This window comes from Pollachius pollachius, assembly GCF_949987615.1.
Source record: "Pollachius pollachius genome assembly, chromosome: 13".
In the NCBI taxonomy this organism is placed as follows: Eukaryota; Metazoa; Chordata; class Actinopteri; order Gadiformes; family Gadidae; genus Pollachius; species Pollachius pollachius.
In genome coordinates, this window is record NC_136946.1 from 674879 (window position 1) to 700979 (window position 26101).

The 26101-nt window shown below is 50.9% G+C and overlaps 2 protein-coding genes across 6 annotated transcripts in view; one reads left to right on the plus strand and one right to left on the minus strand.

Annotated features, from left to right (window-relative positions):
- The window catches only part of LOC307084803 (vesicle-associated membrane protein 1-like), a gene marked incomplete at its 5' end in the record, with an annotated part of 9241 nt that extends 4666 nt beyond the window's left edge, over positions 1-4575 (plus strand). Inside the window, 1 exon segment of the mRNA XM_079749306.1 lies at positions 4490-4575. Within this exon segment, the coding sequence (XP_079605432.1) occupies positions 4490-4506 (17 nt within the window). The 3' untranslated portion in view covers positions 4507-4575.
- A 1493-nt stretch (positions 4576-6068) lies between these two features.
- Positions 6069-26101, minus strand: part of chd4a (chromodomain helicase DNA binding protein 4a) — a 34813-nt gene continuing 14780 nt past the window's right edge. The window contains exons 18-41 of one of the 5 annotated variants that reach the window (XM_079749487.1): positions 25794-25915; positions 25506-25679; positions 24802-24943; positions 24586-24717; positions 23789-23906; positions 22634-22758; positions 22449-22541; positions 21709-21856; positions 20457-20629; positions 19311-19488; positions 17812-17901; positions 17596-17687; positions 17274-17407; positions 16715-16859; positions 15656-15821; positions 14857-14990; positions 14297-14558; positions 14124-14180; positions 11265-11465; positions 11017-11125; positions 10445-10577; positions 8278-8473; positions 7747-7931; positions 6069-6414 (exon numbers count right to left, since the gene is read on the minus strand). In XM_079749487.1, coding sequence (XP_079605613.1) covers positions 6400-6414; positions 7747-7931; positions 8278-8473; positions 10445-10577; positions 11017-11125; positions 11265-11465; positions 14124-14180; positions 14297-14558; positions 14857-14990; positions 15656-15821; positions 16715-16859; positions 17274-17407; positions 17596-17687; positions 17812-17901; positions 19311-19488; positions 20457-20629; positions 21709-21856; positions 22449-22541; positions 22634-22758; positions 23789-23906; positions 24586-24717; positions 24802-24943; positions 25506-25679; positions 25794-25915 — 3324 coding nt within the window. In that variant the 3' untranslated portion in view covers positions 6069-6399. Of the gene's footprint in view, positions 6415-7746; positions 7932-8277; positions 8474-10444; positions 10578-11016; positions 11126-11264; positions 11466-14123; positions 14181-14296; positions 14559-14856; positions 14991-15655; positions 15822-16714; positions 16860-17273; positions 17408-17595; positions 17688-17811; positions 17902-19289; positions 19489-20456; positions 20630-21699; positions 21857-22448; positions 22542-22633; positions 22759-23788; positions 23907-24585; positions 24718-24801; positions 24944-25505; positions 25680-25793; positions 25916-26101 lie in introns of all 5 variants that reach the window. The other 4 variants (XM_079749485.1, XM_079749486.1, XM_079749484.1 and 1 more) reach the window with 4 other exon arrangements.

Consider the following 26101-nt stretch of genomic DNA (forward strand, 5'->3'; position numbering starts at 1 on the left):
CTAGAATATATATACTACACCTTTAATAACACTATTATATATACTACACCTTTAATAACACTAGAATATATATACTACACCTTTAATAACACTAGTATATATACTACGGCTTTAATAACACTAGTATATATACTGCACCTTTAATAACAGTAATATATATTGTGACATGCTGGCTCTATGCCTGCAACATAAACTGGGGACATCACGCTGTTTTGACAATAATAAAGAATTTATTATATAATTAATATAATAGTAAGGAGCATGGTGCAAGTCAGTATAAACGTAAGTAACCAAAAAGGTCATGTTGATATCAGTCCATGTGTTACAAACATTGGAATTCAAATGCTGGGGGGAGGGAGAAGCCTGGTCTGTTGTCAGGGCAGGCTCTGTATACTGCTGCACCGGTCCATCCCACACCTGCCCACAATCTTTTTATTAGAATGGAGAGAAACACAGGCATACACACAGCAGGGGTGGGGTCAAAGACCCAACTGGGTCGTCACAATATACTACACCTTTAATAACACTAGTACATATAATACACCTTTAAAAACACTAATATATATACTGCACCTTTAAAAACACTAGTATATATACTGCACCTTTAATAACACTAGTATATATACTGCACCTTTAATAATACTAGTATATATACTGCACCTTTAATAACACTAGTATATATACTACACCTTTAATAACACTAGTATATATACTACACCTTTAATAACACTAGAATATATATACTACACCTTTAATAACACTAGAAGATATATACTACACCTTTAATAACACTATTATATATATACTACACCTTTAATAACACTAGAATATATATACTACACCTTTAATAACACTATTATATATACTACACCTTTAATAACACTAGAATATATATACTACACCTTTAATAACACTAGTATATATACTACACCTTTAATAACACTAGTATATATACTGCACCTTTAATAACAGTAATATATATTGTGACATGCTGGCTCTATGCCTGCAACATAAACTGGGGACATCACGCTGTTTTGACAATAATAAAGAATTTATTATATAATTAATATAATAGTAAGGAGCGTGGTGCAAGTCAGTATAAACGTAAGTAACCAAAAAGGTCATGTTGATATCAGTCCATGTGTTACAAACATTGGAATTCAAATGCTGGGGGGAGGGAGAAGCCTGGTCTGTTGTCAGGGCAGGCTCTGTATACTGCAGCACCGGTCCATCCCACACCTGCCCACAATCTTTTTATTAGAATGGAGAGAAACACAGGCATACACACAGCAGGGGTGGGGTCAAAGACCCAACTGGGTCGTCACAATATACTGCACCTTTAAAAACACTAGTATATATACTGCACCTTTAATAACACTAGTATATATACTGCACCTTTAATAATACTAGTATATATACTGCACCTTTAATAACACTAGTATATATACTACACCTTTAATAACACTAGTACATATAATACACCTTTAAAAACACTAATATATATACTGCACCTTTAAAAACACTAATATATATACTGCACCTTTAATAACACTAGTATATATACTGCACCTTTAATAACACTAGTATATTTACTGCACCTTTAATAACACCAGTATATATACTGCACCTTTAATAACACTAGTATATATACTGCACCTTTAATAACACTAGTATATATACTGCACCTTTAATAACACCAGTATATATACTGCACCTTTAATAACACTAGTATATATACTGCACCTTTAATAACACTACTATATATATACTGCACCTTTAATAACACTACTATATATATACTGCACCTTTAATAACACTACTATATATATACTGCACCTTTAATAACACTAGAATTTATACTGCACCTTTAATAACACTAGAATATATACTGCACCTTTAATAACACCAGTATATATACTGCACCTTTAATAACACTAGTATATTTACTGCACCTTTAATAACACCAGTATATATACTCCACCTTTAATAACACTAGTATATATACTGCACCTTTAATGACACCAGTATATATTCTACACCTTTAATAACACTAGAATATATACTGCACCTTTAATAACACTAATATATATATAACAGCTCTTAAACCTTATCTTCTAACCCTTTAATAACACTACACTATACTACACCTTTAATAACACTAATATATATATATATATCAGTGGCGGCTGGTGGTTTTTAAAGTGAGGGAGGAAGGACTGCGCGCTTGGTTGCCATTGGCCTGCTTGCACTGTTCAGTCCCTCCAGAAAAACGCGATAATGCGATTGCATAATTCAACGCATAATCAGCCAAAGTCTGCATATTCATGCGGGGGCTGCATTTTTTCAAATATGCCGCACTTTCACCGCATAAATTGCAGATTTCCGCGCAAAATATTTCATGATCCCTGCATTTTCGTTTCAAAAAAGTCACATATATCTTAGCAGAAAGTTGAAAAATGTTGAGTTTACTTCACACAAGAGCAGCCACTTCCCCCTGTTGCCATGGGAACGTTATGAAGTGACGTAATTACGCGACGTGAACGTCATCGAAAAGCTGCATTTTTCGCAAGTTCCCGCAATTTTTGCAAGTTCCTGCAATTTCATCGAATAAAATTGCATAAATATGCCGCATATCTCTTCGCATTTTTTAAGAAAACATGCCGCATAATCAAGGATTTTTGGCCGTAACAATCACAAAAAAACGCAGCATTTTTCTGGAGGGACTGACTGTTGGTGTATGGTGGCATAATAATGTGAGACTCAAGTTGTTTCAGGGTGTTTTGGTGAACTACAAAATAGTAGGGAGCGATAGTTATGTGAATAAAATTGATACAAAGCCACCAGTGGCATCACTGTAATTTGAACGCTGGTGGGCAGCATGTCTTTGAAATGGACTACAAGGGCAGAAGGAAAGGATGCAAAGCCCATTGGTCAAATCAGGCCTACTCTTGATTTGTAAAAGTTAATAAAAAAAATCCTCAATGACTGAAGTTATTGGTTGTAATTTAGCTATGTTTATTTTCAGTTACAATTGTTTTAAGAAAAGACTAAAGACCAAAAGTGATGCCATTTAAAATGCATCATGCTCTGAATCATTTACCCGTTCCACAATACCAAACAGAACGGTCAGAGTAACAAACTAGTAAAAGAACAAGAACATTAATTCAAACAACCTGATCTATAGGCATGGTGTTGCTACCAGTGTTACCAGTAAGCCATGAGTACCTAGAGAACCATGTACCCACAACGCTGACGTTGCCATTACTTTTGGTGATCTTGATTTTGCAAAGTGGTCTACCTTTTTCTTTGTTCGCTAACTTAGCACTGTAACTCAATGAATGGAATGCTTTGTAATTAAACATGAACAATGTCCTCTTTTTCCAATGTACACTTTATTCCTAAATGTTAGAACCTCTTTATCCTTCAGATGATTTCACCTGCTTTGCGTCTCTTAGACTGAGCGGCAATGCAGGCAGAGCGGGTTTGTTATCGACAGCGTTGCCAGATTGGGCAGATTTCCCGCCCAATGATAATTTTCCAGCCTAATGTGGTTGAAAGTAGCCCAATTGGGTGGGAAATCTGCTCAATCTGGCAACACTGCTCACCAGCCAGGGATCCTGCTTATTGGTTCATAGCGCAGCACGAATAGATTTTTGCGCGAATCAGACGCCTTAAGGTCACACCCACCGAGAGGAGGACTTTCCTCCTCCCTCCCATTGAACCTCATGTTATTCACCGGCCGCCAGCACTTTCGGGGAAATGAATGGGAGCCGACGGAGGCTGAGGGCAATAGTATCCAGCTGCAGCCCCGGAGAACAACACCCTGGCGTGACGGAAGTGATTTATTTGTGAGACTGTCAATATGCTTAATATATTAAGTAATATTCATGTTAACGCTCACTTACTTCCATGAACGAAGTGCAGCACATTTTCAAAAATATTACTCAATATTTTAAGCATATTGACAGACTCACTCCCATGGTTGATCTTTGGTCTCTGATAGCGGTGTGTAAAAAAGGTTTAAAAAATAAATCACTTCTGTCACACCGGAGTACATCCGTCGCGCCCGGTTTTGTCATCAGGGCAGGGTGTTCCCCGGGGCTGCAGCTGGACCCTACTCGCTGAGGGAGGACCTTCCTCCCTGAAGTAATTGTCAATAGGCGATAGGGGGTGCTAATGTCCCTTTACCCAGGGAAACGAACATTATATATTCAAAGGCATTATAGTATATTTAAGGGCATTCATTCATTACAGTAGTCTGGGCAATCTACATTTTTTATTCTCAAAAATGTTAAGGAGGATCTTCCTCCCTCTCCTCAATGGAGGAGCCTCCACTGGGGGTCCATAATAATGGACCCCCAGCCTCTTGGACCCCCAGCCTACTGACCAGAGGGCCCCTGGAGGCTTTGGTCACTTCTTACAGAATAGAGGTTCAGTAAAGATCCACCAACGTTTACGGACTAACAGTTCTGTCTTCTTCTCCCTACAGTGTACTTCTTCTACTGAGTGGCTGTCAGGAACACGACTATCAACAACTATCTCCTCTACTCCATCAGCTCCTCTCTCCTCCTCCCTGATGGTGCCTCCTCCTCCCTGATTGTGCCTCCTCCTCCCTCTCCCCTCCTTCCTGATTGTGCCTCCTCCTCTCAGTCCGATCATCTCAGCAGAGCTTGTATTTCCACCGTCCAGATGTTTCTCTCTTCCTGCCCATTGTAGCTTAGAACATCTGGATGGTTCTAGAAAGACCCCCAATGTCCCTCCTGGTGGTAGGTGGGCTGACAGATGTGGGCCAACACATCTGTACACTAAAACACTCCAGCCGAGTTCAAGTCCAGGGCTTGTCTGAACCGAAGCAGCTGGTTTGAAACCAAAAGTCCACTCGTGAAGTCTGACAGATGTTTTCTTATTTAATAACTCTGCAGGGGGAGAACATGCTGCATATTCAACATGTGTTTTGTGTCGTTTTGTTTCTAAAGCTGGATAGTAAAACTCAAAGTATTCATGTATTGTGTTGATACCTGCCCCCTGCAGACCAGTGGTGGGATCGCACTACTTGTAACCAGTCAAATATTTATTTTCATGTTTGTTGCTTGGATTTGTTTGTCAGTTTCCGTTAGACTTCAATTGTATTTGATACAATTTAATAATTTGATTTTTCATGCATCTTCATGTAATTTCCCTAAAATTTGTTTTGATGAATAAATACAATTCCGGGATTCAACATTTGAATGGGAGTGATCGGAGCAGATCATATGCAAGAACACTCCAAATAAATGGTTTGCAACTGAACTGGTTTGACCCCTGATTCAATTCTATACATAGGCCCATTAAAACACAGCTTTAATAATTCAACCCTGAAGGTGGTCGATACAAGAAGCAAGAGAAAGACATACCAACACCCGCCTGCAGGGGGCGCCAGAGAAAGACGAGCCAACAGAACTGCCGACCTCCGACTAACAACGGATCTCAGCATTAGGCCCATGGTGGTTTACCTGGGATGATGTCATCTACTGCCCCGGACGGTGGTACCCAAGTACCCTTGAGCAAAACATGACATTGAGCAAAACATGGCAGATCTAATAAAACCTTAATCTGTAGGACCCCCCCCCGTAAGGGGTTACGGACCCCTTACGTCCTTGCGGACCATCCTTGCGTCCACGGCAAGGGGCCGGACGTGCGCCTCCCAAAAATGTCAACCGTCCGTCGAGGCGACGCAGCAGCGAGGGCCGTGATTGGTCCGCTCACTAAAACCGGACGCAGAACCAAAGCAGGTTCAGGACTGCGTCGAAGCGTCTGCGGGGTCCTTGCGATGCGTCGAGCCCTTCGGTCGGTGCTTCGACGCTCTGAAGCACGTCGTGTCAGCTCGGCGGGGGCGGAGCCACAGCTGGAGGGACTGTCCATCCTGACAGAAGGATCCATGCTCCCCATTCAGGAGACGAGGAGGTCAGAGGTCAACAAGAGCAGGTCTGGATCAGGGGGAACACCCTGGGGCCCCAACACCTGGAGCCCCTAAAGACCCCCTCCCTGTAGAGTCCCCCCCCATCTGTACCAAGTAACAAAACACACGCTACTTTATTACATTTTTTATTTAGGTCCCAAAAAAACCATCATAATAACATTATATCAATAATATTAATACAGAACTTGAAAAAAGGAGAGAAATAAAAATAATAGCTTTTTGAGTCAAAGCCTCAGAGTGGATGGAGGGGGCGGGGCTTAGCCGCCGTAGCTCCGCCCAGTCCGTTTGGATTCCAAAACGATAGTAAAAAAATCCAAGTTGAACAGGACGTGTCTGTGGGGTCAGCGGCGAGCTGTCCATCATTCGCTGTGCACCAATAAGGAATGTTGAGGCAAGGGGGGGCGGGGTCTAACGAGGTGAGGGGCGGGGCAAACAGTAGGCTACTGTTGAGACATCTGCAAAGAAGGAAGTAAGAAGGAAACGTCAGTCTCTGATTGGATCTTCATGGCAAACAAAGTACTGTGTGTGGTTGGGCATGTGCCTGTAAACTTTTGTGGTTATGCATACGTGCATACCTGGGGCTCTGTGCCTGTGTGTGTGTGCGTGTGCGTGTGTGTGTGTGTTGTGGTTGCAACAAAGAATCGATAGTCGATAAAAATCGATTACTAAAAGCGTTGGCAACGAATTTGGTCATCGATTCGTTGAGTCGTGCGATTAATACGCCTCTCGTAGGCGCGGCGCTGTTTACAGCCAGCCGCCGGCAGGTTGGCCGGCTGAATACGACTGATGTGTTCAAATGCAACACAAAAAAAAAAGAAATTTGAGATTTTGGCGAAAACTTGTTTTCCTAGCAATATAAAATAGATAGTAAAGATGGAATTATGACCTGTTTAACGTCCTATCTTCAACTATGATCATCTTAATAGCAATTAAAGCAATAATACAAGTTATATTTCAAGGAGTCTCGAAAGTGGTATCAATATCAATAAAAATTAACGATCTCCCGTCATCTGAGAGAAATTAAGATGATTTAATTTGTTTTTAACTGTTAGTATTAGTATTGTTGTATTTACCGGTTAAAGATCTTATCGGTTGACTGGTTAACCATGGACATCCCTTATATACTGTATATATATAAATGTATATCATACATTGTATGTTTTTTTTGTGTTATTTAATATTCCTTTTAATAGTTCCGGGGCGTTGGAGCAATAACCTGGTGTTTTACACCTCAGTCTGCACTGTGAAACTGAAGTAATGTTCAGCTTTTGAATAAAGATGCGGCAATTACAAATGTTTCTTTTTTTTATCTGATTAATCAATTAATCGAAAAAATAATCGAAGGATTAATCGATTATTAAAATAATCGTTAGTTGCTGCCCTAGTTGTGGTGTTGTGTGTGTACCAGGGGCTGGGTGTGTGTTGTGGTGTTGTGTGTGTCTGTTGTGGTGTTATGTGTGTGTGTTGTGGTGTTGTGTGTGTGTGTTGTGTGTGTGTGTGTTGTGGTGTTGTGTGTGTGTGTGTGTTGTGGTGTTGTGTGTGTGTGTTGTGGTGTTGTGTGTGTGTGTTGTGGTGTTGTGCGCTCCTACCTGGGGCTGTGTGTGTACCGGGGGCTGGCTGTGTGTTGTGGTGTCGTGTGTGTGTGTTGTGGTGTTGTGTGTGTGTGTTGTGGTGTTGTGCGCTCCTACCTGGGGCTGTGTGTGTACCGGGGGCTGGCTGTGTGTTGTGGTGTCGTGTGTGTGTGTTGTGGTGTTGTGTGTGTGTGTTGTGGTGTTGTGCGCTCCTACCTGGGGCTGTGTGTGTACCGGGGGCTGGCTGTGTGTCTCCGGCCCCCTGCTGGCCAGACGGCTCAGGATGTTCCTCTCAGACATCTGTAGTCGCACGGCGACCGGCGGTATCCTGGCGATGGTTGCCGGGAGACGGGTGACGTCTGCCTTCATGTCACTCAGCAACTCCTCAAGCTGCTTCAGCACTGGGGGAGAGAGGGGGGGTGAGACGGGCTCTCTGAGAGGGGGAGGGGGGGTGAGACGGGCTCTCTCAGAGGGGGAGGGGGGGTGAGACAGGCTCTCTGAGGCGGGGGTTGAGACGGGCTCTCTGAGGGGGGGGTTGAGACGGGCTCTCTCGCCCACAGAGAGAGAGAGAGAGGGGGGGCTGACTCATGAAGACTGGCGCCCCTTTCTGCTTAACCTCCATACCTTATATAACAGACCCTAGGGGGCGTGGCCCCAGGTTGAGGTCAGCTAGGGGGCGGGGCCCCAGGTCGAGGTCAGCTAGGGGGCAGGGCCCCAGGTCGTGGTCAGCGGGGGGTGGGGCCTCACCTTTGTGCAGCACTGCGTTGGCGGGCTTGTTCCCGGACATGGACTCCTTGCTGAGGTGCTGGTGGGACTCAGCCAGACACTCCACCTCGCTGAAGCGCGTGTTGAGCGCCATGGACGGGTGGGACGGGTCCTCCGACATGTTGAGGTAGGCTGCCCGCCGGAGCTGCTCCTCGATCACCAGCGCTTGCTCCAGCAGCTGGGAGGGGGACACACACTGTTACACACTGCTACACACACTGCTTAGTGAGGACACACTAACACACTGCTTAGTGAGGACACTCTGACACACTGCTTAGTGAGGACACACTGACACACTGCTTAGTGAGGACACTCTGACACACTGCTTAGTGAGGACACTGACACACTGCTTAGTGAGGACACACTAACACACTGCTTAGTGAGGACACTGACACACTGCTTAGTGAGGACACTCTGACACACTGCTTAGTGAGGACACTCTGACACACTGCTTAGTGAGGACACACTGACACACTGCTTAGTGAGGACACACTGACACACTGCTTAGTGAGGACACTCTGACACACTGCTTAGTGAGGACACACTAACACACTGCTTAGTGAGGACACACTGACACACTGCTTAGTGAGGACACTCTGACACACTGCTTAGTGAGGACACTCTGACACACTGCTTAGTGAGGACACACTGACACACTGCTTAGTGAGGACACACTGACACACTGCTTAGTGAGGACACTCTGACACACTGCTTAGTGAGGACACACTGACACACTGCTTAGTGAGGACACACTAACACACTGCTTAGTGAGGACACTGACACACTGCTTAGTGAGGACACACTAACACACTGCTTAGTGAGGACACTGACACACTGCTTAGTGAGGACACTCTGACACACTGCTTAGTGAGGACACTCTGACACACTGCTTAGTGAGGACACACTGACACACTGCTTAGTGAGGACACACTGACACACTGCTTAGTGAGGACACTCTGACACACTGCTTAGTGAGGACACACTAACACACTGCTTAGTGAGGACACACTGACACACTGCTTAGTGAGGACACTCTGACACACTGCTTAGTGAGGACACTCTGACACACTGCTTAGTGAGGACACACTAACACACTGCTTAGTGAGGACACTCTAACACACTGCTTAGTGAGGACACACTAACACACTGCTTAGTGAGGACACTCTAACACACTGCTTAGTGAGGACACACTAACACACTGCTTAGTGAGGACACTAACACACTGCTTAGTGAGGACACTCTAACACACTGCTTAGTGAGGACACACTAACACACTGCTTAGTGAGGACACACTAACACACTGCTTACTGAGGACACACTAACACACTGCTTAGTGAAGACACACTAACACACTGCTTTGTGAGGACAGAGAGGGAGTGACTGAGTGAGGAAGGGAGGAAGTGACTGAGTGAGTGAGTGAGTGAGTGAGTGAGTGAGTGAGTGAGGGAATGAGTGAGTGAGTGAGTGAGTGAGTGAGTGAGTGAGTGAGTGAGTGAGTGAGTGAGTGAGTGAGTGAGTGAGTGAGTGAGTGAGGGAGGGAGGGAGGGAGGGAGGGAGGGAGGGAGGGAGGGAGTGAGGGAGGGAGGGAGGGAGGGAGTGAGGGAGTGAGGGAGGGAGGGAGGGAGTGAGGGAGGGAGGGAGGGAGGGAGGGAGGGAGGGAGGGAGGGAGTGAGGGAGGGAGGGAGGGAGGGAGGGAGGGAGGGAGGGAGGGAGGGAGAGGTTAACCAGCGCTCCCCTTCTGGTGTCTGAAGGTTCGTCAGGGAGCTCTGGGTACGTGAGTTTAATGACTCATTAGGACTGAACTCATCAGGCCGTTGTACAGAGTCCTCACTGCCTGTTAACCAGTTACAGAACCGGGCTCCCCCAGAAGGACCATTATAACCCACCCAGTGCACACTGGGGCAGCATGGGGCTCAGGAGAGGTTTGGTGTGTGAATGTGTGCATGGATGGGTGAATGTGAGGCAGTATTGTAGAGCTTTGAGCGGCCGCTGGTTAGAAAAGCGCGGTATAAATGCACAACACACACACACACACACACACACACACACACACACACACACACACACACACACACACACACACACACACACACACACACACACACACACACACACACACACACACACACACACACACACACACACACACCTTGAAGCGGCGGGCCAGGAACTTGTTCTTGATCTCCAGGAAGTTGCCGCGGTTGATCTCGCCCTTGAAGGGCTCGTTGAGGATGGCGTAGCGGACGTCGTTCTGGATGTCCTGCCAGCGCGCGTAGCCGTGTCTGGGGCGGGAGGAGTCATGGAAACAACAGACACACACGCGACTGGAAACGCACACACATCTGGAAGCACACACACACACCCGGACACACGCACGCTGTTCATATTCTGAAGGATTCCTCTCTTCATCTGAAACGTTTACTTCTACCTCAAATTATGTTTCTTATAATCTAAAGGGTTGGGGGTTCCAGTCCCTGTAGTGACTCAGTGGTAGAGCAAGGCACCAACAGGGCAGGGGGTTCCAGTCCCTGTAGTGACTCAGTGGTAGAGCAAGGCACCAACAGGGCAGGGTTGGGGGTTCCAGTCCCTGTAGTGACTCAGTGGTAGAGCAAGGCACCAACAGGGCAGGGTTGGGGGTTCCAGTCCCTGTAGTGACTCAGCGGTAGAGCAAGGCACCAACAGGGCAGGGTTGGAGGTTGGACTCCAGGTAGTAAAGGATACTGTATGATGCCGGCCAGCAGCCAGTAGTCGTGGCGACGGTGCCAGATCTCATTGGTCTTCTTGGTTACCGTGGCAGCGCGCTCCTCGTTCTGCCAGAGGGAGTGCAGCTCTGCAGAGAGTGAGACAGGGTGAGGGGGTGAATGTGTGTGTATATGCATGTGTGCGTCTGTATGCATGTGCTTATTTATGGGCATGTGTATATGCGTGCGTTCGTGTGTATGTGTGTGCATGTGTGCGTGCGTGTGTACCTGTGAAGCCTCCGTCGGCGATGTTGAACATGAACCGGGTCTTGGCTTTCTTCTTCTCCTCTGAGACCACAGAGACCACGCCCCCCGTAGCTCCGCCCACCGCGGCCACGCCCACTGTGGCTCCGCCCTCCTTATTGCTGTCCCCGTTCTGCAGCTTAGGCCCCTCCTCTGCCTTCACCACCTCCTCCACATCCTTGTCTTCTGTGGGGGGGGGGGGGGGTGTTAATTTACCTCTGCTGGAACACACACACACACACTACAGACACACACACACTACAGACACACACACACACTACAGACACACACACTACAGACACACACATAAGGTCTACTATAGACACACACACACACACACACACAAGGTCTACTATAGACACACACACACACACTACAGACACACACATAAGGTCTACTATAGACACACACACACACTACAGACACACACATAAGGTCTACTATAGACACACACACACACACACACACACTACAGACACACACATAAGGTCTACTATAGACACACACACACACTACAGACACACACATAAGGTGTACTACAGACACACACATAAGGTCTACTATAGACACATACACACACACTACAGACACACACATAAGGTCTACTATAGACACATACACACACACACACACAAGGTCTACTATAGACACACACACACACTACAGACACACACATAAGGTCTACTATAGACACACACACACACACACTACAGACACACACATAAGGTCTACTATAGACACACACATACACACACACACACACACTACAGACACACACATAAGGTCTACTATAGACACACACACACACTACAGACACACACATAAGGTCTACTATAGACACACACACACACTACAGAAACAAACAAGGCCTACTATAGACACACACACACACTACAGACACACACATAAGGTCTACTATAGACACACACACACACACTACAGACACACACATAAGGTCTACTATAGACACACACACACACACACTACAGACACACACATAAGGTGTACTACAGACACACACATAAGGTCTACTATAGACACACACACACACTACAGACACACACATAAGGTCTACTATAGACACACACACACACTACAGAAACAAACAAGGCCTACTATAGACACACACACACACACTACAGACACACACATAAGGTCTACTATAGACACACACACACTACAGACACACACACACACTACAGACACACACACTACAGACACACACATAAGGTCTACTATAGACACACACACACACACACACACAAGGTCTACTATAGACACACACACACACACTACAGACACACACATAAGGTCTACTATAGACACACACACACACTACAGACACACACATAAGGTCTACTATAGACACACACACACACACACTACAGACACACACATAAGGTCTACTATAGACACACACACACACTACAGACACACACATAAGGTGTACTACAGACACACACATAAGGTCTACTATAGACACATACACACACACTACAGACACACACATAAGGTCTACTATAGACACATACACACACACACACACAAGGTCTACTATAGACACACACACACACTACAGACACACACATAAGGTCTACTATAGACACACACACACACACTACAGACACACACATAAGGTCTACTATAGACACACACACACTACAGACACACACATAAGGTGTACTACAGACACACACATAAGGTCTACTATAGACACACACACACACTACAGACACACACATAAGGTCTACTATAGACACACACACACACTACAGAAACAAACAAGGCCTACTATAGACACACACACACACTACAGACACACACATAAGGTCTACTATAGACACACACACACACACTACAGACACACACATAAGGTCTACTATAGACACACACACACACACACTACAGACACACACATAAGGTGTACTACAGACACACACATAAGGTCTACTATAGACACACACACACACTACAGACACACACATAAGGTCTACTATAGACACACACACACACTACAGAAACAAACAAGGCCTACTATAGACACACACACACACTACAGACACACACATAAGGTCTACTATAGACACACACACACTAGACACACACATAAGGTCTACTATAGACACACACACACACACTACAGACACACACATAAGGTCTACTATAGACACACACACTACAGACACACACATAAGTCTACTATAGACACACACTACAGACACAAACATAAGGTCTACTATAGACACACACACACACTACAGACACACACATAAGGTCTACTATAGACACACACACTACAGACACACACATAAGGTCTACTATAGACACACACACTACAGACACACACATAAGGTCTACTATAGACACACACACACTACAGACACATATAAGGTGTACTATAGACACACACACACACACTACAGACACACACATAAGGTGTACTATAGACACACACACACACACACTACAGACACACACATAAGGTCTACTATAGACACACACACACACTACAGACACACACATAAGGTCTACTATAGACACACACACACACTACAGACACACACATAAGGTCTACTATAGACACACACACACACACTACAGACACACACATAAGGTCTACTACAGACACACACACTACAGACACAAACATAAGGTCTACTATAGACACACACACTACAGACACACACATAAGGTCTACTATAGACACACACACTACAGACACACACACAAGGTCTACTATAGACACACACACTACAGACACACACACACACTCTGGGGCGTTGAGTCCCTCGGCCGCTGGTCCTGACGGACGCTGTGCCCCCCCAGAGGGGCTGCTCCTCCTACCTTTCTTGTCTTCTGCTGCAGGAGTCGTGTCCATCTTCTCCTCCTTCTTGTCCTCGGCTAGACGGACGGACGGACGGGTTAATGCCACAGCCGATGGTGAACACTGCAGACTGGACCCAGCCATCCTTCTACTAGAGCCCCCCCACCCGCGCCCACGTGGAGAGAAGCCTCACCTTTGACCTCGGGCTCGTCGGCCTTGACCTCTGACCCCTCCTCCACCGTGGCATCAGGGGACTTCTCCTTCTCTCCCGCCTCCACAGCCTTCTCCTCCTCCTTCTTCTCCCCCATCTCCTCCTCTTCGTCCTTCTTCTTCTCCTCCTCCTCGGCCACCACCTCTCCGTTGACCTTGTCCGTCTCCATGGGCTCCTCGTCCTCCTCCTTCTCCTGGGGCTCTGAGGGAGGAGTCTTCTCCTCCTCGTCTGGGATGGAGATCACCTGGGGGTCCACAACGGACGCTCAGACCAGGAGCCGCAACGGGCCGTACCACCTCCTCCCCCCGGGCCGTACCACCTCCTCCCCCCGGGCCGTACCACCTCCTCCCCCCGGGCCGTACCACCTCCTCCCCCCGGGCCGTACCACCTCCTCCCCCCGGGCCGTACCACCTCCTCCCCCCGGGCCGTACCACCTCCTCCCCCCGGGCCGTACCACCTCCTCCCCCCGGGCCGTACCACCTCCTCCCCCCGGGCCGTACCATTTAAACAAACCAGTTTGGTGGGGGAGCGCCGATGTTTACCTCGTCTGTTTTGCTCGACTCCTTCCCCTCCTTCTCTCCCTCCGTCTCCTTCTTCACCTCCTTCTCTCCCTCCGTCTCCTTCTTCACCTCCTTCTCTCCCTCCTTGCCAGCTTCGTCCGATTTGGATTCGTCGACTGAAAGGACATTCAGAGCACAAGACCATGAGCACACACACACACACCTGGAGGAGTGTGTGTCCCTGCAGCAGAGTGTGTGTCCCTGCAGCAGAGTGTGTGTCCCTGCAGCAGAGTGTGTGTCCCTGCAGCAGAGTGTGTGTCCCTGCAGCAGAGTGTGTGTCCCTGCAGCAGAGTGTGTGTCCCTGCAGCAGAGTGTGTGTCCCTGTAGTAGGGGGGTACGTAGAAGTAGTGTGTACCTGTGGCGGGGGGCTGTAGTACTGTGTGAGTAGCAGTGTGTGTGTAGTAGTGTGTGTGTAGTAGTGTGTGTGAGTAGCAGTGTGTGTGTAGTAGTGTGTGTGTAGTAGTGTGTGTGTAGTAGTGTGTGTGAGTAGCAGTGTGTGTGTAGTAGTGTGTGTGTAGTAGTGTGTGTGAGTAGCAGTGTGTGTGTAGTAGTGTGTGTGTAGTAGTGTGTGTGTGTAGCAGTGTGTGTGTAGTAGTGTGTGTGTGTAGCAGTGTGTGTGTAGTGTGTACCTGTGGCAGGGGGCTGTAGTGGTGTGTGTGTGTAGTAGTGTGTGTGTAGCAGTGTGTGTGTAGTAGTGTGTGTGTGTAGCAGTGTGTGTGTAGTGTGTACCTGTGGCAGGGGGCTGTATTGGTGTGTGTAGCAGTGTGTGTGTAGTGTGTACCTGTGGCGGGGGTGTTGGGCTGCGTGTCGGCGGGGGTCCCGGTGGAGGGGGTCTTGCCGGGGGAGTCGGGCAGGGCGGCGGCGGCGGCGGCGGCCCTCTTGTTCTCCTCCAGCTCCGCCATCCAGGGCATCGACCACTGGCCGTTCACATGCTCAAACTCCTGGACCTGAGGGGGGCAGGGGGTCAGCAGGGGGGCAGCAGGAGGACCCCCAGACAGGGGGACCCCCAGACAGGAGGACCCCCAGACAGGAGGACCCCCAGACAGGAGGAGCCCCAGACAGGAGGACCCCCAGACAGGAAGAGCCCCAGACAGGAGGAGCCCCAGACAGGAGGAGCCCCAGACAGGGGGACCCCCAGACAGGAGGACCCCCAGACAGGGGGACCCCCAGACAGGAGGAGCCCCAGACAGGAGGAGCCCCAGACAGGAGGAGCCCCAGACAGGAGGACCTCTAGCAGGAGCACCTCCCGACAGGGGGACCCCCAGACAGGAGGACCCCCTGACAGGAGGACCCCCAGACAGGAGGACCCCCAGACAGGAGGAGCTCCAGACAGGAGGAGCCCCAGACAGGAGGAGCCCCAGACAGGAAGAGCCCCAGACAGGAAGACCCCCAGACAGGAGGAGCTCCAGACAGGAGGAGCCCCAGACAGGAGGAGCCCCAGACAGGAAGAGCCCCAGACAGGAAGACCCCCAGACAGGAGGAGCCCCAGACAGGAGGACCTCTAGCAGGAGGACCCCCCGACAGGGGGACCCCCAGACAGGAGGAGCCCCAGACAGGAGGACCCCCAGACAGGAGGACCCCCAGACAGGAGGACCTCTAGCAGGAGGAGCCCCAGACAGGAGGACCCCCAGACAGGGGGACCCCCAGACAGGAGGAGCCCCAGACACTCCTAGCAGGAGGACCTCAATGTACCAGCTTGGTACATCTCGTCATCTGTCCTTCCTGTTGTTCCCATCAGTACTTCCTGCCCTGACTCCCACTCCCAGTCTCCGGTGTTAATGACGTATTCTCTATGTCAGGAGGAGGAGGAGGAAGAGGAAGAGGAGGAGGAGGTCCTTACCTTCTTGCGGATGAGCGACATGACGCCGATGCGCGTGAGGACGTGTTGCCGTGACAACCCTTCCCGGGGAACGCCGTCGGCGAAGGTCTCGGCCCCGTCGGCGCCGGGCTCGCAGAGATGCCTCATGAACAGAGAGACATACGCCCTGGAGAGAGGGGGGGTTAGAGAACACTCCCACTAGTGATGTCACCTGAGGGGATTCTGACCTGGCTGTGACAGCACTCTGGTTACTCTATAGGGAACCAGTTTGATCTGGTTACTCTGTGTTAAACCGGTTTGATCTGGTTACTCTGTATTCAACAGGTTTGATCTGTTTACCATGTATTAAACCGGTTTGATCTGGTTACTCTGTATTCAACAGGTTTGATCTATTTACCCATGTGTTAATCCGGTTTGATCTGGTTCCCCATGTGTTAAACCGGTTTCCTCTGGTTCCCCGTGTGTTAAACCGGTTTCCTCTGGTTCCCCATGGGTTAAACCGGTTTCCTCTGGTTCCCCATGTGTCAAACCGGTTTCCTCCGGTTCCCCGTGTGTCAAACCGGTCGGAGGCGGTCCTTACTTGAACTCCTTCTCCGACTTGCCCCTGAGGTCGCGTACGAGCCACTGGGTGGTGAAGGCGTCCTGGGGGGGCATGCCGTAGCGCATCACCGCGTTCAGGAAGGCCTTCCGCTGCCGCGAGTTGAAGCCCAGCACCTGGTGGGGTCAGAGGTCAGGGGGGCGGCTAGCACACACCTGGCTAGCACACAGCTACCGTCTGCCAACGATCAAACTGCACAAGCTAGAAATGTACTGTTCATTTCTTTACGATTAAGTAAGTGTTGTGAGGAGGAGGAGGAGGAGGAGGAGGAGGAGGAGGAGGAGGAGGAGGAGGAGGAGCTCACCTCGATGTTGCCGCCCACCCTGGCCAGCAGGGGAGGCAGTGGTTTGTCTTTATCGCCCCTAAGGCCCTTCCTGTTCGGCCGGCGGGAGTTGGCTGCAGAGGAAACACACACACACACGCGTTAAGACACACAAACACACACCATTAGACACACTACACATTATAATGGCGTGGCCTGTATGATTCTGCTGCACTAGTCGGTAGGACTGCTGCTTACCTTCTGTCCGCTCATCAAAGTCCTCGTCTCCCTCCTCCGACGCCACAGAGTAATCTGATTGGCCGTCCGACTGGTCGTCCTGCCAATCCGCTGCAAGCAGGAATTAGAGGCAGTGTTTGTTAAAGACGTCAACCCCCCATTGAGACACACCCTATAGGACAGACCCACTCTGCTGGACCAGACCCCACCCCACCTAACCCCACCCAACCTGGACCAGACCCCACCCCACCCAACCCCACCCAACCTAACCAAGACCCCACCCAACCTAACCCAGACCCCACCCAACCTAACCCAGACCCCACCCAACCTAACCCAGACCCCACCCAACCTAACCCAGACCACACCCAACCTAACCCAGACCCCACCTAACCTAACCCAGACCCCACCCAACCTAACCCAGACCCCACCTAACCTAACCCAGACCCCACCCAACCTAACCCAGACCCCACCCAACCTAACCCAGACCCCAAACAAAACAAAATCTAACAAACTGTTGGTCTGTGCACATCCAGCACCACCACCTCCTCTACACCTCCTCAACACCACCTCCTCCCCTACACCCCCTCAACACCACCTCCTCCTCCCCTACAACCCCATAACACCACCACCTCCCCTACACCCCCTCAACACCTCCTCCTCCCCTACACCCCCTCAACATCTCCTCCTCCCCTACACCCCCTCAACACCACCACCTCCTCAACACCAGCACCTCCTCCTCCCCTACACCCCCTCAACACCACCACCTCCCCTACACCCCCTCAACACCTCCTCCTCCCCTACACCCCCTCAACACCACCACCTCCTCAACACCACCACCTCCTCCTCCCCTACACCCCCACCTCCTCCTCCCCTACACCCCCTCAACACCACCACCTCCTCCTCCCCTACACCCCCTCAACACCACCTCCTCCCCTACACCTCCTCAACACCTCCTCCTCCTCCTCCTCCCCTACACCTCCTCCTCCTCCTCCTCCTCCTCCCCTACACCTCCTCAACACCACCTCCTCCTCCTCCTCCCCTCCCCTCCAGAAGCCCTGGGAGAGTGTAGCCTCTATTGGGCTAAACTACGGCCCGTTGCATTATGGGAGCGTCTGCTGTCCTATCTAACCTCCCCCTAGCATCCGGCTGGACACTAGTGTCTGGACATCACACACACACACACACACACATACACACTATATGATGTATCCCTGCAGCTCCGAGCCATTGTGGGTAATGTAGGCATTGTGGGTGGTGGAGTTAAGCTCAGCGGTGAATTAACTGGCTTGTAAGCAAGTACATGCTTGGTGTGTGCGAGCATGACGTTTTGTGAGTGTGGGCATGTCTGATTTTGGTGCATGTGTGAGTGTGTGCATGCACATGGATGAGTGTGTATGAGTGTGTGTGAGTGTGGTTCTGGCCGTGGCGGACTGTGTGCGTGTTTCTGGGCGTGGTGTGTCTGTGCGTGTCTGCGTGCGTGTCGAGTGTGCGTCCCCTACGTGTGTGTCTGCGGGGCCCACCTCGGTCCTCCTGGGAGCCGTCGTTGTAGTTGACCTGCTTGCGGATCCTCTTGCCCTTGCCCAGGTTGCGGGCCAGGTCCTCCTGCTGCTGCTCGTAGTGGTGGCGCAACAGCTTCTCCCAGTAGTCCGGGTCCACGCTCTCCTCCTGCTTGATGATCTCCCTCTGCACCTCCTCCTCCTGGGGGAGGGGGGGGGAAAGGCAAAGAGGTCCAGTTAACCAGAGGGACGTGGAGTCAGGTATGGATGGGGGGTAACCTAGTAAACCTTGATTATTCCATTAACCCGTCCATCAACTGCCTTGACTGACAATACAGAAACATGTCATTAGGATCAGGTAGGGGGTCTACGTAGGGGTCTAGGAGCCTACAGGTAGGGGTCAGGGGTCATCTGGCTCTAGGAGCCTACAGGTAGGGGTCAGGGGTCATAGGGCTCTAGGAGCCTACAGGTAGGGGTCAGGGGTCATCGGGCTCTAGGAGCCTACAGGTAGGGGTCAGGGGTCATAGGGCTCTAGGAGCCTACAGGTAGGGGTCAGGGGTCATCGGGCTCTAGGAGCCTACAGGTAGGGGTCAGGGGTCATCGGGCTCTAGGAGCCTACAGGTAGGGGTCAGGGGTCATCGGGCTCTAGGAGCCTACAGGTAGGGGTCAGTGGTCATAGGGCTCTAGGAGACTACAGGTAGGGGTCAGGGGTCATAGGGCTCTAGGAGCCTACAGGTAGGGGTCAGGGGTCATAGGGGTCTAGGAGCCTACAGGTAGGGGTCAGGGGTCATCTGGCTCTAGGAGCCTACAGGTAGGGGTCAGGGGTCATCGGGCTCTAGGAGCCTACAGGTAGGGGTCAGGAGTCATCTGGCTCTAGGAGCCTACAGGTAGGGGTCAGGGGTCATCGGGCTCTAGGAGCCTACAGGTAGGGGTCAGGGGTCATAGGGCTCTAGGAGCCTACAGGTAGGGGTCATAGGGCTCTAGGAGCCTACAGGTAGGGGTCAGGGGTCATAGGGCTCTAGGAGGCCTACAGGTAGGGGTCAGGGGTCATAGGGCTCTAGGAGGCCTACAGGTAGGGGTCAGGGGTCGTCTTGCTCTCGACACTGGGACCCAGTACCCCCTACCCACTCCACGGCCACTCCGTGCACCTCCTGCTGCGCCTCCTCTTACCGCCTCATCCTCGTCCTTGACCACGTACTGCGCGACCTTGAAGGAGCTCAGGTACTCGTTCATGCTCTGGACCTCCGTGTCCTCCGTGGCGCTCTGGTTGCGGTCAAGCAGGCGGTCGATGGCCTTGTCGTCGTAGTGGATCACACTGCTGTCCTCCTCCCTGTCCACGCCGCCTAGAGACACACACGGTAACACACACGTTAACACAGCCCCTAGAGACACACACGGTAACACACACGGTAACACACACGTTAACACAGCCCCTAGAGACACACAAGGTAACACACACGGTAACACAGCCCCTAGAGACACACACGGTAACACAGCCCCTAGAGACACACACGGTAACACACACATTAACACAGCCCCTAGAGACACACACGGTAACACACACGGTAACACAGCCCCTAGAGAGACACACGGTAACACACACGGTAACACAGCCCCTAGAGACACACACGGTAACACACACGTTAACACAGCCCCTAGAGACACACAAGGTAACACACACGTTAACACAGGCCCTAGAGACACACAAGGTAACACACACGGTAACACAGCCCCTAGAGACACACGGTAACACAGCCACTAGAGACACACACGGTAACACACACACGGTAACACAGCCCCTAGAGACACACACGGTAACACAGCCCCTAGAGACACACACGGTAACACACACGGTAACACAGCCCCTAGAGACACACACGGTAACACACACGGTAACACAGCCCCTAGAGACACACAAGGTAACACACACGGTAACACAGCCCCTTGAGACACACACGGTAACACAGCCCCTAGAGACACACACGGTAACACACACGGTAACACAGCCCCTAGAGACACACACGGTAACACAGCCCCTAGAGACACACACGGTAACACACACAGTAACACACTGCTGTGCTCTTCTAAGCTCTATGTGGTGAAGCCATCAACGTATGCTGATCGTTCAAAAGTATCAAAGAGAAGATAAAGAGTATGTGAGAGGAGCTGTGAAACCCCAGAGAGGTAGTAAGGAGTAGGAAAGAAACTAGTGTCGTAGGAACTAGTTTGGAACTATGGTGTCAAGCTGGCACTTAATGTACGCACTTATTGTACGTTGTACGTCCTGTCACTTAATGTACGCACTTATTGTATGTTGTACGTCCTGGCACTTAAAAACAGTGCTTAGCATGGTGTAGCGTCTTAGCCTAGCTGTCTGTGTTGGACACGGTGAGCGGCTGTGGTCAGTGCTTGCCATGCTTGCCTGCCATGGAGGCGATCTCGTCCTTGAAGAGCTCCTCTGTGCCGAACTTAAGGATGTCGTCCAGCTCCTGCTTGGACATGGAGCCCGTCTTGGAGCCCAGGCCGGGCCGGACCACCAGGTGGGTCAACATCATCTTCTTCTTAGCCACCTGGACTCACCACAGGGGGGGGGGGGTGAGACACAGACAGATAGACAGAGATACACACACACACACACACACACACACACACACAGATACACACACACACACACAGATAGACAGAGATACACACACACACACACACAGATAGACAGAGATACAAACACACACACACAGATAGACAGAGATACACACACACACAGATAGACAGATACACACACACACACACACACACACAGATAGACAGAGATACACACACACAGATATACACACAAACACACACACACACACACACACAGAGATACACACCCACACACACACACACACACACAGACAGACAGAGATACACACCCACACACACAGATACACACACACACACACACACACACACACACACACACACACACAGACAGACAGAGATACACACCCACACACACACAGACAGACAGACAGACAGAGATACACACCCACACACACACACACACACACACACAGACAGACAGACAGACAGAGATACACACCCACACACACACACACACACATATATATACACAGACAGACAGACAGACAGACAGACGTGTCTGGGGGTCGTCGTGGTTACCTGAGTGATCCTCTCCTCCACAGAGGCCTTGGTGACGAAGCGGTAGATCATCACCTTCTTGTTCTGACCGATCCGGTGAGCTCTGCTGAACGCCTGGGGGGGGGGGGGGGGGAGAGAGAGAGAGCGTTAGAGCTGCCCCCAGGTCAGACGTGGGGTTAAGGGCCACAGGTTAGAGGTCAGGGTACCTGGATGTCGTTGTGGGGGTTCCAGTCCGAGTCGTAGATGACCACGGTGTCGGCCGTGGCCAGGTTGATGCCCAGACCCCCCGCCCGGGTGGACAGCAGGAAGGCAAACTGGGGGGCTCCCGGGGCTGGGGGGAGAGAGGGGAGAGAGGGGAGAGAGAGAGAGAGTCTTCAGTTCACCATGAGGCTTTAATCTACACAATGCTTTCAGAGTGAGTGAGTGAGTGAGAGACTGAGTGAGACAGTGAGTGGGTGAGAGACTGAGTGAGAGACTGAGTGGGTGAGAGACTGAGTGAGTGAGAGACTGAGTGAGACAGTGAGTGAGAGACTGAGTGAGTGAGTGAGAGACTGAGTGAGTGAGTGAGAGACTGAGTGAGTGAGAGACTGAGTGAGACAGTGAGTGAGTGACTGAGTGAGACAGTGAGTGAGAGACTGAGTGAGTGAGTGAGAGACTGAGTGAGTGAGTGAGAGACTGAGTGAGTGAGAGACTGAGTGAGACAGTGAGTGAGTGACTGAGTGAGTGAGTGAGAGACTGAGTGAGTGAGAGACTGAGTGAGAGACTGAGTGAGAGACTGAGTGAGAGAGTGAGTGAGTGACTGAGTGAGTGAGTGAGAGACTGAGTGAGTGAGAGACTGAGTGAGAGAGTGAGTGAGAGACTGAGTGAGTGAGTGAGTGAGAGAGTGAGTGAGACAGTGAGTGAGAGAGTGAGTGAGAGAGTGAGTGAGAGAGTGAGTGAGACAGTGAGTGAGAGACTGAGAGAGAGTGAGTGAGAGAGTGAGTGAGAGAGTGAGTGAGAGACTGAGTGAGAGAGTGAGAGAGTGAGTGAGAGAGTGAGTGAGAGACTGAGTGAGAGACTGAGTGAGAGACTGAGTGAGAGACTGAGTGAGAGACTGAGTGAGAGAGTGAGTGAGAGAGTGAGTGAGAGACTGAGTGACTGAGTGAGTGAGAGAGTGAGTGAGAGAGTGAGTGAGAGAGTGAGTGAGAGAGTGAGTGAGAGAGTGAGTGAGAGAGTGAGAGAGTGACTGAGTGAGTGAGAGAGAGAGTGAGTGAGAGAGTGAGAGAGTGAGTGAGTGAGAGAGTGAGTGAGAGAGTGAGTGAGAGAGTGAGTGAGAGAGTGAGAGAGTGAGTGAGTGAGAGAGTGAGAGAGGGCCTCCTCACCGTTGAAGCGGTCGATGGCCTCCTGCCTCATGCCCCCGGTGATCCCCCCGTCGATCCTCTCGTACTTGTAGCCCTCGTTCTCCAGGAAGTCCTCCAGCAGGTCCAGCATCTTGGTCATCTGGAGACCAGACCCCCAGGACCAGTCAGACCAGACCCCCAGGACCAGTCAGACCAGACCCCCAGGACCAGTCAGACCGGACCCCCAGGACCCCCAGTCAGACCAGACCCCCAGGAACCCCAGTCAGACCAGACCCCCAGGAACCCCAGTCAGACCGGACCCCCAGTCAGACCAGGACCCCCCAGTCAGACCAGACCCCCAGACAGACCAGACCCCCAGACAGACCAGACCCCCAGACAGACCAGACCCCCAGACAGACCAGACCCCCAGTCAGACCAGACCCCCAGACAGACCAGGACCCCCAGTCAGACCAGACCCCCAGACAGACCAGACCCCCAGTCAGACCAGACCCCCAGACAGACCAGACCCCCAGTCAGACCAGACCCCCAGTCAGACCAGACCCCCAGACAGACCAGGACCCCCAGTCAGACCAGGACCCCCAGTCAGACCAGACCCCCAGACAGACCAGACCCCCAGACAGACCAGGACCCCCCAGTCAGACCGGGACCCCCAGTCAGACCAGACCCCCAGTCAGACCAGGACCCCCCAGACCCCCAGGACCCCCCAGTCAGACCAGACCCCCAGGACCCCCCAGTCAGACCAGGACCCCCCAGGACCCCCCAGTCAGACCAGACCCCCCAGTCAGACCGGGACCCCCCCACCCTGGTGTGACTCTGACCTGGGAGAAGATGAGCACTCTGTGGCCGTTGTCCTTCAGCTTCCTCATCATCTTCTGCAGCAGCGTGAGTTTCCCAGCAGCCTTTGTGAGCGAGCCGCCATCGTACATCCCATTGGGCAACTTTGGAGCTTCCTGTTGGGATCAACCAATCAGAACATCAGGATTCAAGACGACTGGAAGGGCAGTGACGTCGCGTGGATGAGAAGCGGGCCGTACCATTGCGGCGACTGGGAAGAGGTAGGGGTGGTTGCAGCATTTCTTGAGGTCCATGACCACGTTGAGGAGCGACACCTGGTTCCCCCCCCCTCGGGTGTTCAGGGCGTCGAAGTTCCTGGTCAGGATGAACTTGTAGTATTTCCTGGGGTCAGAGGTCAGGAGGGACACGCTTAGAAACACTGGACTAGTACATCGCCCTGGTTACATGGCTTAGTAAGCCCTAGTATAGTACAGTTCAATGAGTAGTCTGGTGTAGCATAAACTCTTATCACGAGTACATCTCCCCCCTCCATCCCTTCCTATAGGACAGTGTTGACATTATAACCCTCTAAAGAGAGCAGGGTTAGGGAAGGTCCCAACTTCTGATCAGGCTTGGCCAGGTACTGACTCCTGCATACAGGTAGGACAAGTTAGGCCCAGGCTCAGGCTAAATTAGGCCCAGGCTCAGGCTAATTTAGGCCCAGGCTCAGGCTAAGTTGGGCCCATGCTCAGGCTAAGTTAGGGCCAGGCTCAGGCTAAGTTGGGGCCAGGCTCAGGCTAAGTTAGGGCCAGGCTCAGGCTAAGTTAGGGCCAGGCTCAGGCTAAGTTAGGGCCAGGCTCAGGCTAAGTTAGGGCCAGGCTCAGGCTAAGTTAGGGCCAGGCTCAGGCTAAGTTAGGGCCAGGCTCAGGCTAAGTTGGGGCCAGGCTCAGGCTAGTCCACCTACTTCTGCATGGGGCTGAGCTCCACTCTGACGATGAGCTCCGTCTTGGAGGGCATGTGTTTGAAGACGTCGGCCTTCAGCCGCCTCAGCATGTGGGGCCCCAGCATGTCGTGGAGCTTTTTGATCTGGTCCTCCTTGGCGATGTCCGCAAACTCCTCCAGGAAGCCCTCCAGGTTACTGAGGGGGAGAGCGTTGCCGCGGTTACATGGTGCTTCACTGACATCGCTTTACACCTTCATAAACTGGCAGACCTACAGGAAGGAGAGTGAGACACAGACAGAGAGACGGTACCTGAATCTCTCGGGCGTGAGGAAGTTGAGGAGGTGGAACAGCTCCTCCAGGTTGTTCTGCAGAGGGGTCCCTGTGAGGAGCAGCTTGTGTTGCAGGGGGTAGTTGTTCAGGATCCGGAAGAACTAGGAGAGAGAGGTCAGGGGTCAGGGGTCGCTAGGAAACAGGTCAGGGGTCACTAGGAGACAGGTCAGGGATCGCTAGGAGACAGGTCAGGGGTTGCTAGGAGACAGGTCGTGGGTCGCTAGGAGACAGGTCAGGGGTCACTAGGAGACAGGTAAGGGGTTGCTAGGAGACAGAGGTCAGGGGTC